This window comes from Eleutherodactylus coqui, chromosome 1 (genome assembly GCF_035609145.1).
Source record: "Eleutherodactylus coqui strain aEleCoq1 chromosome 1, aEleCoq1.hap1, whole genome shotgun sequence".
In the NCBI taxonomy this organism is placed as follows: domain Eukaryota; kingdom Metazoa; phylum Chordata; class Amphibia; order Anura; family Eleutherodactylidae; genus Eleutherodactylus; species Eleutherodactylus coqui.
In genome coordinates, this window is record NC_089837.1 from 531,668,806 (window position 1) to 531,684,809 (window position 16,004).

The window sequence follows — 16,004 nt, forward strand, 5'->3', positions numbered from 1 at the left end:
AGTGACACACAGGGATGAGGGGACAGTAATGATAGGGACACACGGGGGGATGAGGGGACAGTAATGACAGTGACACTTGGGGGGAAGAGGGGACAGTAATGACAGTGACACACGGGGATGAGGGGACAGTAATGACAGTGACACACGGGGATGAGGGGACAGTAATGACAGTGACACAGAGGGGATGAGGGGACAGTAATGATAGTGACACATAGTATGAGGGGGCAGTAATGATAGTGACACACGGGGATGAGGGGGCAGTAATGACAGTGACACACGGGGGGCACAGGAAATGTCTCTTGCACATTCCGCGGTGCTTTTGCCCGGTATAAAGATGGCGGCTCCTCTCCTGCCGACGCGGTCATGTGACATTATCACTATGGTGACCGGCAGCAACCGTTGGCGACAGAACGCGTCTCCCTGGTAACCGGCGGCCGCACTCAGGAGCCGCTCAACGCCCGCCGACATGTCCGACTCCGGCTCCGATTTCGAGGAGGAAGCTGAACCCGATCTGGGGGTGAGAAAACCGGAGTAATAGTGGGGGGACGGGGTATCTGGATCATTGGGGAGGAAGGGTAATGTCTGGAGTATCAGTGGGTTATTGGGGTGTCTGGACTACCGGTGGGTTATTGGGGTGTCTGGACTATCGGTGCTGGCCGTCTCCGGACTATCGGTCGGTTATTGAGGTGTCTGGACTATCGGTGCCGGCCGTCTCTGGACTACCGGTGGGTTATTGGGGTGTCTGGACTATCAGTGCCGGCCGTCTCCGGACTATCGGTGGGTTATTGGGGTGTCTGGACTATTGGTGCTGGCCGTTTCTGGACTATCAGTGGGTTTTTGGGGTGTCTGGACTATCAGTGCCGGCCGTCTCCAGACTATCGGTGGGTTATTGGGGTGTCTGGACTATCGGTGCCGGCCGTCTCCAGATTATCGGTGGGTTATTGGGCTGTCTGGAGTATCGGTGCCGACCGTCTCTGGACTATCGGTGCTGACCAATTCTGGACTATTGGTGCCGGCCGTCTCCAGACTATCGGTGGGTTATTGGGGTGTTTGTACTATTGTGCCGTCTGTCTCTGGACTATCGGTGGGTTATTGGGGCGTCTGGACTATCGGTGCCGGCCGTCTCCAGACTATCGGTTGGTTATTGGGGTGTTTGTACTATTGTGCCGTCTGTCTCTGGACTATCGGTGGGTTATTGGGGCGTCTGGACTGTCAGTGCCGGCCGTCTCTGGACTATCGGTGGGTTATTGAAGTGTCTGGACTATCGGTGCCGGCCGTCTCCAGACTATCAGTGGGTTATTGGGGCGTCTGGACTGTCAGTGCCGGCCGTCTCCGGACTATCGGTGGGTTATTGAAGTGTCTGGACTATCGGTGCCGGCCGTCTCCAGACTATCGGTGGGTTATTGGGGCGTCTGGACTATCGGTGCCGGCCGTCTCTGGACTATCGGTGGGTTATTGTGGTGTCTGGAGTATCGGTGCCGACCGTCTCCGGACTATCGGTGGGTTATTGGGGCGTCTGGACTATCGGTGCCGGCCGTCTCCAGACTATCGGTGGGTTATTGAGGTGTCTGGACTATCGGTGCCGGCCGTCTCTGGACTATCGGTGGGTTATTGAGGTGTCTGGACTATCGGTGCCGGCCGTCTCCAGAATATCGGTGGGTTATTGAGGTGTCTGGACTATCGGTGCCGGCCGTCTCCAGACTATCGGTGGGTTATTGAGGTGTCTGGACTATCGGTGCCGGCCGTCTCTGGACTATCGGTGCCGGCCGTCTCCAGACTATCGGTGGGTTATTGAGGTGTCTGGACTATCGGTGCCGGCTGTCTCTGGACTATCGGTGGGTTATTGAGGTGTCTGGACTATCGGTGCCGGCCGTCTCCAGACTATCGGTGGGTTATTGGGGCGTCTGGACTATCGGTGTCGGCCGTCTCTGGACTATCGGTGCCGGCCGTCTCCAGACTATCGGTGGGTTATTGAGGTGTCTGGACTATCGGTGCCGGCCGTCTCCAGACTATCGGTGGGTTATTGAGGTGTCTGGACTATCGGTGCCGGCCGTCTCTGGACTATCGGTGCCGGCCGTCTCCGGACTATCGGTGGGTTATTGAGGTGTCTGGACTATCGGTGCCGGCTGTCTCTGGACTATCGGTGGGTTATTGAGGCATCTGGACTATCGGTGCCGGCCGTCTCTGGACTATCGGTGCCGGCCGTCTCCGGACTATCGGTGGGTTATTGAGGTGTCTGGACTATCGGTGCCGGCCGTCTCCAGACTATCGGTGGGTTATTGAGGTGTCTGGACTATCGGTGCCGGCTGTCTCTGGACTATCGGTGGGTTATTGAGGTGTCTGGACTATCGGTGCCGGCTGTCTCTGGACTATCGGTGGGTTATTGAGGCATCTGGACTATCGGTGCCGGCCGTCTCTGGACTATCGGTGCCGGCCGTCTCCAGACTATCGGTGGGTTATTGAGGTGTCTGGACTATCGGTGCCGGCCGTCTCCAGACTATCGGTGGGTTATTGAGGTGTCTGGACTATCGGTGCTGGCCGTCTCTGGACTATCGGTGCCGGCCGTCTCCAGACTATCGGTGGGTTATTGAGGTGTCTGGACTATCGGTGCCGGCCGTCTCCAGACTATCGGTGGGTTATTGAGGTGTCTGGACTATCGGTGCCGGCCGTCTCCAGACTATCGGTGGGTTATTGAGGTGTCTGGACTATCGGTGCCGGCCGTCTCTGGACTATCGGTGCCGGCCGTCTCCAGACTATCGGTGGGTTATTGAGGTGTCTGGACTATCGGTGCCGGCCTTCTCTGGACTATCGGTGCCGGCCGTCTCCAGACTATCGGTGGGTTATTGAGGTGTCTGGACTATCGGTGCCGGCTGTCTCCAGACTATCGGTGGGTTATTGAGGTGTCTGGACTATCGGTGCCGGCCGTCTCTGGACTATCGGTGCCAGCCGTCTCCAGACTATCGGTGGGTTATTGAGGTGTCTGGACTATCGGTGCCGGCTGTCTCTGGACTATCGGTGGGTTATTGAGGTGTCTGGACTATCGGTGTCGGCCGTCTCCAGACTATCGGTGGGTTATTGGGGCGTCTGGACTATCGGTGCCGGCCGTCTCTGGACTATCGGTGCCGGCCGTCTCCGGACTATCGGTGGGTTATTGAGGTGTCTGGACTATCGGTGCCGGCCGTCTCCAGACTATCGGTGGGTTATTGAGGTGTCTGGACTATCGGTGCCGGCCGTCTCTGGACTATCGGTGCCGGCCGTCTCCAGACTATCGGTGGGTTATTGAGGTGTCTGGACTATCGGTGCCGGCCTTCTCTGGACTATCAGTGCCGGCCGTCTCCAGACTATCGGTGGGTTATTGAGGTGTCTGGACTATCGGTGCCGGCTGTCTCCAGACTATCGGTGGGTTATTGAGGTGTCTGGACTATCGGTGCCGGCCGTCTCTGGACTATCGGTGCCAGCCGTCTCCAGACTATCGGTGGGTTATTGAGGTGTCTGGACTATCGGTGCCGGCTGTCTCTGGACTATCGGTGGGTTATTGAGGTGTCTGGACTATCGGTGCCGGCCGTCTCCAGACTATCGGTGGGTTATTGGAGCGTCTGGACTATCGGTGCCGGCCGTCTCTGGACTATCGGTGCCGGCCGTCTCTGGACTATCGGTGGGTTATTGAGGTGTCTGGACTATCGGTGGGTTATTGGGGCGTCTGGACTATCGGTGCTGGCCGTCTCCGGACTATCGGTGGGTTATTGAGGTGTCTGGACTATTGGTGCCGGCCGTCTCCGGACTATCGGTCGGTTATTGAGGTGTCTGGACTATCGGTGGGTTACTGAGGTGTCTGGACATTCTGCTCACACGGTGCAGTTAACATGGCGGCCGCGGTCTTTCCCCTCAGGAGTACGACGGGGAGAGGAATGACGCGGGTGAGAGACACGGACAAGGCAAAGCGCGCCTTCCCAACGGAGACACGTATGACGGAGCGTACGAGAGCGGCCGGCGGCACGGCCAGGTGAGTGCAGTAACCCCTTCACTGCCATTGGTCACAGCGGAGGGGCTGACACTGAACCCTCCCTCCTCAGGGGACGTATCGCTTCAAGAATGGCGCACGGTACGTGGGAGAATATCAGCAGAACCGCAAGCACGGGGGCGGAGCCTTCCTGTATCCCGACGGATCCAAGTATGAAGGTAACAGAATATCTGCATCTGCGCTAAGTGTGGTCCATCCATGCGGACCGCCGGGCGGCTCCTGTGCGCCGCTTGTTAACCCCTTACTGACACACAGGTGCGACGATTGTTGCCTTTTTTTAAGCAAAGAGGGTTTTGTGCGCAAAAGGTTTTATTTACTGCAGTTTTATCCTTTTTTTATCTTTATGCTCCTGTAGGAGTCTTGAACCTGCGGTGCTCTGATAATACACTGCAGTACCTCTGTACTGCAAGCATAGCAATCCCAGGCAGACCCAAACGCCATTGTCTGGCATCCAGTTGCCATGGCAACCCATCGGCTCTCTAAGATTACATGGCGGGATTACAGAGGGAGCGCACAGCCTCCTACATTGATCGCAGCATGTAAGGGGTTAAGAGCGGGGACTGCAGTTCTCACTAATCCCCGCTGTCAGCCAGAGCCGCCTCCCACTGCGGATGGAGCGCCATCCACAGGACATCAATGTACGTCCCTTCGGGGGATCTGCGTAAAATTACGTGCAGTTTTTAAATCTGAGCACATAGAGCGGTCCGCACCGCCGCGGGGGTCGCCTTCATATCAGCGGCCCGCAGACGACCGGAGCTTCCCTTTTCCTGCCACTTTCTTTATGGCGCCGGAGTTTTTACGTTCCGTTTTATTCTTCAGTCACGAGTGTGTGGACCCAAGAATGGCGGCCATAGTGCGCCGGCCTCCGGTCCGCGGCCGCGCGGCGCTTCACATTCCAGCTAATATCTGGTTGTGGGGATTTTAGTTGCACAAAGTGACGCGCCAGTTTTGCAAAAAAAGACTATAAGCTCCTCCCCCCAACCAAAGGCCCCAAGTGTCTGCGTCCTGAAGGGTTAGCGCCCTGCTGTGGGTGGCACCGTACCGCCTCTATAACTCTGCTCTCTTGTGTCCAGGTGACTGGGTGGACGACCAGCGGCAGGGCCAGGGCGTGTACACGTACGCCAACGGAGACGTCTACAGCGGGGACTGGTTCACCCACCTGAGGTAGCAGCATAGAGTGATGTTATACCGGGGGGCACACCCAGGGGTACCCCTGCCATGAGGACTCCTGAGAGTAAGGCAGTGGCCTGCAGGACCTCAGGCGGCCGGTATTTGTAATTGCCACCAGTGAGCCGCCGGGCAGCAACCCCCTCCAGCATTTATATCACTCACCTCTAGTTCCTGTCTAGCAGTCTCTGTTATCAGAGTGGCCCCCGACCTCCCATCCCTGGCATCTGCATTGCTGCACACAAACTGTCACTATTACTACTAGGGCCACTGTGGGGGTCACTATTACTACTAGGGCCAATGTGGGGTCACTATTACTACTGGGGCCACTGGCAGGGTCACTATTACTACTGAGGCCACTGTGGGGGTCACTATTACTACCGGGGCCACTGTGGGGGTCACTATTACTACCGGGGCCACTAACGGTTACTATTACTACCGGGGCCACTGTATGGGTCACTATTACTACCGGGGCCACTGTGGGGGTCACTATTACTACCGGGGCCACTGTGGGGTTCACTATTACTACCGGGGCCACTGTGGGGGGTCAATATTACTACCGGGGCCATTGTAGGGGTCACTATTACTACTGGGGCCACTATAGGGGGTCAATATTACTACGGGGGCCATTGTAGGGGTCACTATTACTACCGGGGCCACTGTGGGGGGTCACTATTACTACTGAGGCCACTATAGGGGGTCAATATTACTACCGGGGCCATTGTAGGGGTCACTATTACTACTGGGGCCACTGTAGGGCGTCACTGTTACTACTGGTGAGGATTCCAAAAAATAAAAATTGCTCCTGCTCTGTCTCAAACAGTCAACCGGGTTGTGACAATTGCAGTATTGTCTGTAGGATTTATTAGTACATGCAGGCGACTTTATCAAGTTCATAATACATTGCATCTTTATATAGTTACTTACATTGTTACGTGGCATCCATGGCTACTATGAGGGTCCCTATTACTACTAGGGGCCACTGTAGGGGTCCCTATTACTAGTGGGGTCACTGTAGGGGTCGCTATTACTACCGGGGCCACTATGTGGGTCACTATTACTACTGTGGCCACTGTGGGGTCATTATTACTACTGGGGCCAGTGTGGGGGTTCCTATTACTACTTGGGCTACTGTGTGGGTTCCTATTACTGCTGGGACCACTATTGCAACCGGGGCCACTGTGGTGGTCACTATTACTACTGGGGCCACTGTGGGGGTCACTATTGCCACCGGGGCCACTGTGGGGGTCACTATTACTACTGGGGCCACTATGGGGGTCAATATTACTACCGGGGCCATTGTAGGGGTCACTATTACTACTAGGGCCACTGTAGGCGTTACTATTACTACTAGGGCTACTGTGAGGGACCCTATTACTACTCGGGCCACTGTAGGGGTCCCTATTACTAGTGGGGCCACTGTAGGGGTCCCAATTACTACCGGGGCCACTATGGGGGTCAATATTACTACTGGGGCCATTGTAGGGGTCCCTATTTCTACTGGGGCCACTGTAGGGGTCACTATTACTACTGGGGCCACTATGGGGGGGTCACTATTACTACTGGGGCCACTGTAGGGGTCACTATTACTACTGGGGCCACTATGGGGGTCACTATTACTACTGGGGCCACTAGTTCTCTGTCACTTCAGACAGGCCTCAGTGCTTTAGATATCGGTCGGTTATCAATACCTGTAAAATGAGTGGTGTTTTTTGCAGGGGGGCGGGGGGAGGGGGGGGGTTGCATTTCCAACTTTGCCTCAGGCAGCATAAAGACTATGGGCACCCCTAAGTACAGCAGACCGGTGGGGCAACATCTGGGGGCCCAGTGTGACCACGACTTTGTGTGAGTCCAGCACTGCAGTACCAGCTGTCACCACAAGCCTTCCCATAGATTCCAACGCAAGCCAGAGCTCTGTGCCGTTACATGTATCTTCTCCCCCAGGCACGGGCAGGGGGTCTACACCTACGCCGACACCGGATCCAAGTACATCGGCACCTGGGTGAACGGTAAACAGGAGGGGGCCGCAGAGCTCGCCCATCACAACCACCGCTACCAGGGGAAGTTCTCCAATAACACGGTAAGCGGCATCCAGACCCCAAGATCCCGCTGTCCGCGAATGGCAGAAAACCAGGGAGGTCTAGGCTTCTCACAGCTGAGCGCTTGTTACAATGTATCTGTGAGCTGGACGCTGCTTCCCTGCACTGATACATTGTAACAACACAGCAAATACACTGCAGAAGGTGACGAGGGGCTCATTCACACGGGAGCACTTAGCTTCAGTCCGTGAATCCCCTGTGTACTTCATGTGCGCAAAAAAAATTCAACAGGCCCCCTTGTTGTCATGTACAAACACGTATGTGTCACGCCTGTTCCCTGCATGTTCACGGGGCTCATTGACTTCAAGGGCTCCTGCACACGGGTGCAGACCGCTGACGATACAGCCCATTGGGTTCCCTCATATCCAACGATTTTGTGACACGCTCTATTTTTGTGCACATTTGCGCACCACATCCGCACGAAATTCCACACATGACAGCGCAATAACACGGGGGACTAATTAGGCTGCTCAGCGGTTCAATAACCTGCGCCAATGTGGACGGGCCCGGCAGTAAGCACTGTGGATACGCGTGAGAGCGCTGCATGTAGAGCTCACTGACGTCATCGCCTCGCGAGCGTATATATACGCCTACGTCCGTGCGCAGGAGCCCTGCTGGTCTCTGTCAGGGCGCAATACGGACCACTTGTCACTCACTGAATACCCCAATGCAGATGACGGGGCGGCGCCGTGCGAGTGACCCGCGAGGGTCTGTCCCGACCGTGGAATCCGATGCGTACTTTTCCCCGTGGCCTCTACACGTGCAGCTGAGCTGTGGATTTGGACCTTTTGATTGGGCAAATCTGCATCCGGAATTCCCGACGCTGATTCCACGTGTAAACCGCGCGTTTTTGCGGAAGAAACGCGTCATTTCAATTTTCGGGGGGACGTGAACTTGAAATCTGCACGTGCAAAATATTGCGACACGAGGGCCGCGACGCGGGTGTGGGATCTGATGCAGAATCAGTGGGACTGCCGCAGCAAAGTCCGCCGTGCGAACAAATGCCGCCTGAAGGCTGCCGTAAAAACCGCGGCGTGAATTGATCAGCGGTGCGGACTTTATATCTGCAGCAGCTCCACTTACGCCGCGCAGATTAACCGTGGACATCACCCCTTCCACCGAGCGAGGTGAAGTCCGTGGCGAATCCGCGGCGCGCACTACATGAGGATTTTGCTGCTAAATTGCTACGGGAACCCAGCGGTGTGCGGTCGTACGATGGAGGAACGCCCCATCATCCGTAGGGCGGGGCCTGCTTGTGGCGTTCCCATTGGCTGCGCAGCGTTCTCATCTCCTCCTCTGTTTCCTCCGCAGATCTTCGGCCCGGGAAAATACATCTTTGACATCGGCTGCGAGCAACACGGATCGTACGTCCAGGCGGAGCAGGTGAGGGCGGTTCTATCCTCCCCGTCGCACATGCCCCGCCCTGCAGCGGGCTGTGACCTATAACGCCTGATGTTGCGGTCGGCGCTCTGTTACCCCTCACAGCCCCTGAGGTGCTGATGGATGGACGAAGGGTTAAAAGACAAAAAGAGTCAAATAAAAAGACTCAAAGTAACAAAAAAATTAAAAAAGGCCTTCAGGAATAGCGCCATTCTAAAGTATCGCCCCCCCCCCGCAGTAACGAGCCACCCTCTGACTATGGCAAAAGGAAAAGTGGGCAATGATGTCTTTTGATGAAAAAGAGAAAAAAATGGCTGCTTCATTAACCCCTTGGGGGGCGTACAGTTACATCCTGCGCTGTCGGGGTTGGTACTGAGGAGGAGACGGTCTCGCTCCATACATTGCGGGTGCCGACACAGCTGAGAGCCGCCTGCAACTGCCGATCATGGCTGTTAACCCTATAAATGCTGCTGTCAGTTCTAACAGGAACATTTATAATGGGTTTTGTGGGTGCTGAACGCTCCCCCTTCCCCCACGATGAGGTTGCGGGGTGTCATTTTGCTTCCATGAGCCTTCTGAAGGCCCCCAGGGCTGCCATGGCTGATTGCCTGTGGCGGGTAAAGAACTGGCTCGGAGATAAAAAGCAGAGGGGGGTAATAAATGGTTCATACTCTGATTGGGCCCCCATCACTAGTGGGGGGCCACAGGTTTCAGTATTAGGCCCCATTCTGTTCAATATATTCATCAACAGCAAAATATCAATATTTGCAGATGACACAAAACTATACAATATAATTAATACAACGGAGGACAATGTGCGGCTACAAACGGACCTAGATAAGCCGGGGGCTTGGGCAGAAAAATGGCAACACACAGCTCTGCTACATGCACATCACACCCCCACACAGCTCTGCTACACGCACATCACACCCTCACACAGCTCTGCTACATGCACATCACACCCACACACAGCTCTGCTACATGCACATCACACCCACACACAACTCTGCTACATGCACATCATACCCTCACACAGCTCTGCCACATGCACATCACACCCACAAACAGCTCTGCTGCATGCACATCACACGCACAGCTCTGCTACATGCACATCACACGCACACACACAGCCCTGCTACATGAACATTTCACACACACAGCTCGTCTGCATGCGCATCACACACACAGCTCTGCTACATGCACATCACACCCTCACACAGCTCTGCTACATGTACATCACACACACACAGCTCTGCTACATGCACATCACACACAGCTCTGCTACATGCACATCACACCCTCACACAGCTCTGCTACATGTACATCACACACACACAGCTCGTCTGCATGCACGTCACACACACAGCTCTGCTACATGCACAACACACACTCTGCGGAGAAAATAGAACATCATTTCTGCCATTGTTTTTTGTTTTTGCTTCTTTACCTCAGTAGGCCCCATGCACACGGGTACACATGGATTTCACTGCTGAATCCTGCAGCAGAATCCGCCTGTGCCCGCAGATATGGGCATTAAAAGACATTTTTTACCCCCCCAGATCCAGTGTGGCTCTCCTCCGTTGCGGCCGGATCTTCTTTCTTCAGCACGGTGAATGCGTCCAGCACATCCACAGTGCCGTTTTTTTTTAAAATCACTTGCTTTCCCGCGGATCTGCGCCCGTCCACAGTGACAGTTACAGGCGTGCCGCGGGTCGGATGGCTTCCATTGACTTTCATGAAAGCTGTCCTTGCAGGAAAGTAGAGCATGCTGCGAGTGCTTCCTGCGCGTCGGACCCGGAAATAAATGCTTTTAGCTGCTCTGTGGGCGCCCATGCCTCCCTATGGGCAGCTTGATTTACAGATCTTCCCCGTGGGTGCCACAAATCAAATCCGCCCGTGTGCGTGAGGCCTGAATCAGGATCAGTTTTTCTGCGGATCGGGACGATTAGGACAATGCCAAAATTCTATGTTTTTAGGTTTTTTTCTCTTTTGCACAACAAAACCCTTATTTTTGGAAAATGTGTTCTTGGTGTTTTTTTGCATTGCCGCATACGAAGTCCTCTAACTTATGTATTTCTGTGTAGGTTTTATTGGTACCATTTTGGGGCCCCAAAGGCTTTCTTTTATCGCTTTTATCGCCTTTCTTGGGAGACAAAATGAACAAAAAAAAACATTTTGCCACGCAGGATAAAAAGCGTCCTCAGTGGATTCTGCCGGTCGTTATGGATGCAACGATGTCTAACATGCTTTTATTGGCATTGTCTGGCATCCCATCAGCCCTTGGCGATTACATGGCAGAGAGCTGATGACGTCACGGGGGGGGGGGGGGGGGGGGTGCACTTCCTCTGTGAATCTTTTATATGCCGCGATCAACATTGATTGCAGCATGTAAGAGGTTAACAGTGGGGATCGTTCTCACCGAACCCAGCTGTTGCATTGGTAGGCTGGCTGTCAGTCACAGCGGGCTTCTGTTGTGGATGCTGCGGCTCCTGAACCTGCGCCATCCATAGGACAGAAGTTTATGTCCATTCGCAGGACTCCCTTCCACCCCGGGGGGAGGATAGACCCTGGGGCAGGACTGGCTCTATTGGAATACCCCATTAAGGTTGTATCCACTAAAACAGGTAGTTGAACCGAGGTGTGAGGCCGTAGGAAGACTTATAACTGCAGCTTTGGATGTGACTGGAGTATTAGATTAGACTTTCTATGTACATAGACAACCTCCACATGTGACGCCGCCATCTTTGGTTCAAATTATACAGTCAACCAGTCATATGGCCGGAATCTGATTGGTCGCTACAGACGGTGGCGCCATGCTTCTCGCTCTAGTTTCACTAAAGTTGTGTAAATGTCGCTAATGTTAAGTGTTCTAACAATTGCACACAGCAGCTGCCCCATCCCAGATGGCGGAAAGTGGGGGCTCCCTCCGTCCCCCCGTGCCAGGACCCCCCAGTCATTGAGGGCCGTGTGCTGAACACCTCCGCTGTATTCCAGGTCCTGGCCGGCTTGGTGTGCAGTGTATGTGCATGTGGTTCAGAGTGCAATGCATGCTGGGGGATGAATTACAGCCGGTCCCTATAACTGCGGGGCACGGAGTGTTAGTGGGAGGTTCTTATATCTTGGGGCGGGGGGCTAGAACATATTGTGAATATCCTGCCCCCCATCACACAGGAGAAGGAGGAAGAGGAGGAGGAGGAGCCTCTGGCGGTGCCCGTCACCCGGTGGAATCCAGAGAAGATCAGCAGCCTCACCCTGTGGTCACCTACAGAAGAGGTGCAGCCGCCGGCTCCAGGTACCGTATCTCATTGTATCACACAGGATGTGCTATGAGCATTGGGGGGCCGACCTCTAGAGCCGACTTGGCGCTGTGCCAGGACAATCTCACAAGGGCGCCAAGATCGGTTTAGACCCCACCAATCAGTAAGTTATGGCACATGCTATTCAGCAAGACGCCCTCATCGATGATATCACAGGCTGTTCCCATGTCCTCCTAGTGGTCGGAGAACCCGCTGAGGTCACAGGATCTGACGCCGCTGTTCATCCCGGAGAACAGGACGCAGAGACCGCCGAGACTCCGGGAGAATCCCCTGAGCGTGTCACTGCCGAGGCCGAGCCAACCTCTAAATTACCGGATAGCACAGGAGGCGGGGAGCCTGATGAAGGTGAGAGGTCAGCTGACCCATAGTAACCAGCTCGCCAAATCCTGTTCATGTACATCATGTGGGCATCACAGCGGTGCCCACATGATCAGGAGCCTGCCGGGGATTGAGTACTGCCTGACCAGCCAGAGAACCTCCCAGATCAGTGCCGATAAACTGATAGAAGATCACAACTGTGCCCAAAGGATGTGGAGGACGGTGGGAGTCGCTAGAACAGAGCTGGTTGCCATAGCTAGACCTGGCAATGTAGTCCCAGCTGTTACAAGTCAATGGGTAGATGTTGGGTAATGCCCCAAGGCTGGTCATGTGCTACACAGGGCATGGGAACTGCAGACATGGAAATAAAGCGCTTGCTCTGATGTTTCCATAGTAACATTCATTATGTTATATGGAGGTCACATGACAGAATGGCCATACAGAGTTAATTTGGTAATGCTGCCGTGACAACCCCAGAGCAAGCATAATGTGTCGGTGACTGCAGCAGTAAAGGGATCAGAAGGAGGGGAACGTAAGTGAAGGAAAATATCAGAGTGTCACTAATTTGTAAGTACACTGCCCCCTAAAGGTGACGTTCCATAGGTCGGACCCCGTGTAGCTCCCCCGGTCACCTGCAGGACTCCATGAAGTCCTCATCCAGTGCACTCACTTATCTTTCATCGTCTCCAGGACTTTTCTGAACTCATGAATTTCTTTTGCAGACACCGGACGAAATAACGAGACACGAGAATGAACCAAAGGAAATATCCACATCATCCAGAATGGAACCCAATGCCCAGGAGAACCCAAGCCGGAGCCCCGGGCCCCACAGGGGCTCCAATACAACCTGCTCATTAATAAACAGCATTCACCTCCAGACACATGTGGTCATTACTGTCTGTAGGGCGCTGTCACAGGGTACAAGGCATAACATCCCGGACTGATCCCCTATTACCCCTCCAGCTAGAGGGTGAGCCCAGAGGAAAGGCAACAAGTGTAACCCTCATCTAAAGGGTGAGGCCAGTGGTATGGCCACGAGTGTATCCCTCCATCAAGAGGGTGAGCCCAGGAGCATTGCCATGAGTATACCTCTCCATCCAGAGGGTGAGCCCAGAGGAAAGGCAACAAGTGTACCCTCATCTAAAGAGTGAGGCCAGGGGTATGGCCACAAGTGTAACCCTCCATCTAAAGGGTGAGCCCAGTGGTATGGCCACGAGTGTATCCCTCCATCAAGAGGGTGAGCCCAGGAGCATTGCCATGAGTATACCCCTCCATCCAGAGGGTGAGCCCAGGGGAAAGGCAACAAGTGTACCCCTCCATCTAAAGGCTGAGCCCAGGGGTATGGCCACGAGTGTAGCCCTCTATCTAGAGAGTGAGCTCAGGGGTATGGCCACGAGTGTATCCCTCCATCTAGAGGGTGAGCTCAGGAGCATTGCCATGAGTATACCCCTCCATCCAGAGGGAGAGGCAACAAGTGTACCCCTCCATCTAGAGGGTAATGCCAGGGACATGGCCACAAGTGTATCCCTCCATCTAGAGGGTGAGCCTAGTGGTGTGGCCACGAGTGTACGCCTCTATCTAGAAAATGAGCCCACAGGCATGTCCATGAGTGTAACAAGTGTACACCACTCCATCTAGCAGGTGAGCCCAGGGACATGGCCATGAGTGTACCCCACCATCAAGAGGGTGAACCAAGGGGTGTGGCGACAAGTGTATCCCTCCATCTAGAGCTTAGGGTCATGGCAACGAGTGTACATCTCTACCTAGAGGGTGAGCCTAGGGCTGTGTCCATGAATGTACTCCTCCATCTAGAGGGTGAGCCTGTGGGGGTGACCACAAGTATTCCTCTGTGTCCAGAGGATGAGCCCAGGGGTGTGACCATCAGTGTACCCCTCCATCTAGAGGATGAGCTCAGAGATGTGGCCACGAGTGTACCCCTCTATCTAGACAGTGAGCCCAGGGTCGAGGCTACATGTGTACCCCCATCTAGAGGATGAGCTCAGAGATGTGGCAATGAGTACCCCTTCTTCTAGAGGTTGAGCCTAGAGGCGTGGCAACAAGTATACCTTTCTATCTAGAGGGTAAGCCCAGTGGCATGTCCACACGTGTACCCCTTGTAAGAGTATCCTCCAGGGGGTGGGGGCGGCAACGACACACTGGACTCAAAAGTGCATAAAAACTTACTTCAGTCTTTATTTTAACGTATTCTTCTAGGCACCAAAACAGCAACACAAAAGTCCATGCGATATAACAGGTGAAATGCTGCACCCCGCAGGGGGCTCAGGGGGTTTCCTCCTCAGGCTGTCAGACACTGACTCCTTGGGAGCTGCAGCCTTTTATGAAACCGTAACGGGGTCAGTGCCTACAGCTGAGCTTCCTAAGAACCAGGGTGAAGTTGTGGACTGGACCGACACCCTGTCCAGACTAAGAGCCTGGGAGGGGGATATACTCCATCCACCACTTCACCCTTTAACTGCCTATACCCTTTGTCTAGAGGTTGAGCCCAGAGATGTGGGCACGAGTGTACCCCTCATCGAGAGGGTGAGCTCAGGGGTGTGGCCATGAGTGTAGCCCTCCATCTAGAGGGTGAGCACAGGGGTGTAGCCATGAGTGTACCCCTCCATCTACATGGTGAGCCCAAAGCCATGGCCATGAGTGTGCCCCTCCATCTACAGGGTGAGCCCAAAGCCATGGCCATGAGTGTGTCCCTCCATCTAGAGGGTGAGCCCATGGGAATGGCAAAGAGTGTAACTCTCTATCTAATGGGTGAGCCCAGGGGCATGGTCATGAGTGTAACCCTCGATCTGAAAGGTGAGCTTAGTGGCGTGGCTGCAAGTGTACCTCTGCATCTAGATGGTGAGCCTAGTGGTGTGACCACGAGTGTACCTCTCTATCTAGAGGGTGAGCCCAGGTTTGTGTCCATGAGTGTACCCCTCCATCTAGAGTGGGAGCCCAGGGGCATGGTCACGACTGTACCCCTTCACCTAAAGGGTGAGCCCAGAGGTGTGGCAACGAGTGTACTTCTTTATCTAGAGGGTGACCCCAGGGTTGTGGCCACAAGTGTACCCCTCCATCTAGGGGGTGAGCCTAGGGGTGTGGCCACAAGTATTCCTCTACATCCAGAGGGGGGAACCCAAGGGCATGGACGCGAGTGTACCCCTCCATCTAAAGGGTGATCCCAGGCGCATGGCTATGAGTGTACCCCTCCTTCTAGAGGGTGAGCCCAGAGGTGTGGCGATGAGTATACCTCTCCATCTCAAGGGTGAGCGCAGTGCTGGACAGCAGTGCAGGGCAGCCAGGCAGAGGGGTGACTAAATTTTTATTTTTTTTAATCCAGCTAATGATGATTTTTAGGGAAGGGCTTATATTTCAAGCCCTTCCCGAAAATCATACTGCAGGGTTGCCACAAACCACTGCTTTCAATGGGGCCGGCAGCAGAGCCGAACCCATTGAAAGCAATGAGATAGCATGCTGCACTTCTGCCACAGCTGTGACAACTGTGGCAGAGGATTCCTTCATCCTCGCGGTCCCCGCAGGGATGAAGGAAACTCCTGCCACAGCTGTGGCAGAAGTCTGCGGTATTCTCCCTATGTTTTCAATGGGGCTAGCGCTGCTGCCGCTGGCCCATTGAAAACACTGGCGATATTCCAGCGTGTTCTCACTTGCTCTCGCAGCGCAAGAGAGAATAAAATGCCAGAGGGT

At 54.5% G+C, this 16,004-nt stretch overlaps 1 protein-coding gene across 2 annotated transcripts; it reads left to right on the top strand.

Annotated features, from left to right (window-relative positions):
• Positions 1-388: 388 nt before the first annotated feature.
• RSPH1 (radial spoke head component 1) lies at positions 389-13,181 on the top strand. Of its 2 annotated transcripts, none has more exons than XM_066588512.1 (9): positions 389-517; positions 3,890-4,003; positions 4,074-4,179; positions 5,095-5,185; positions 7,133-7,268; positions 8,599-8,670; positions 11,839-11,959; positions 12,162-12,336; positions 13,025-13,181. In XM_066588512.1, the coding sequence occupies exons 1-9, from the start codon at positions 467-469 to the stop codon at positions 13,038-13,040; spliced, it is 882 nt and encodes a 293-aa protein (XP_066444609.1). In that variant the 5' UTR covers positions 389-466; the 3' UTR covers positions 13,041-13,181. The 2 variants fall into 2 exon arrangements, with proteins under 2 accessions (XP_066444609.1, XP_066444608.1); XM_066588511.1 differs by having other exon boundaries at positions 12,162-12,329.
• The last annotated feature ends 2,823 nt before the right edge of the window (positions 13,182-16,004 follow it).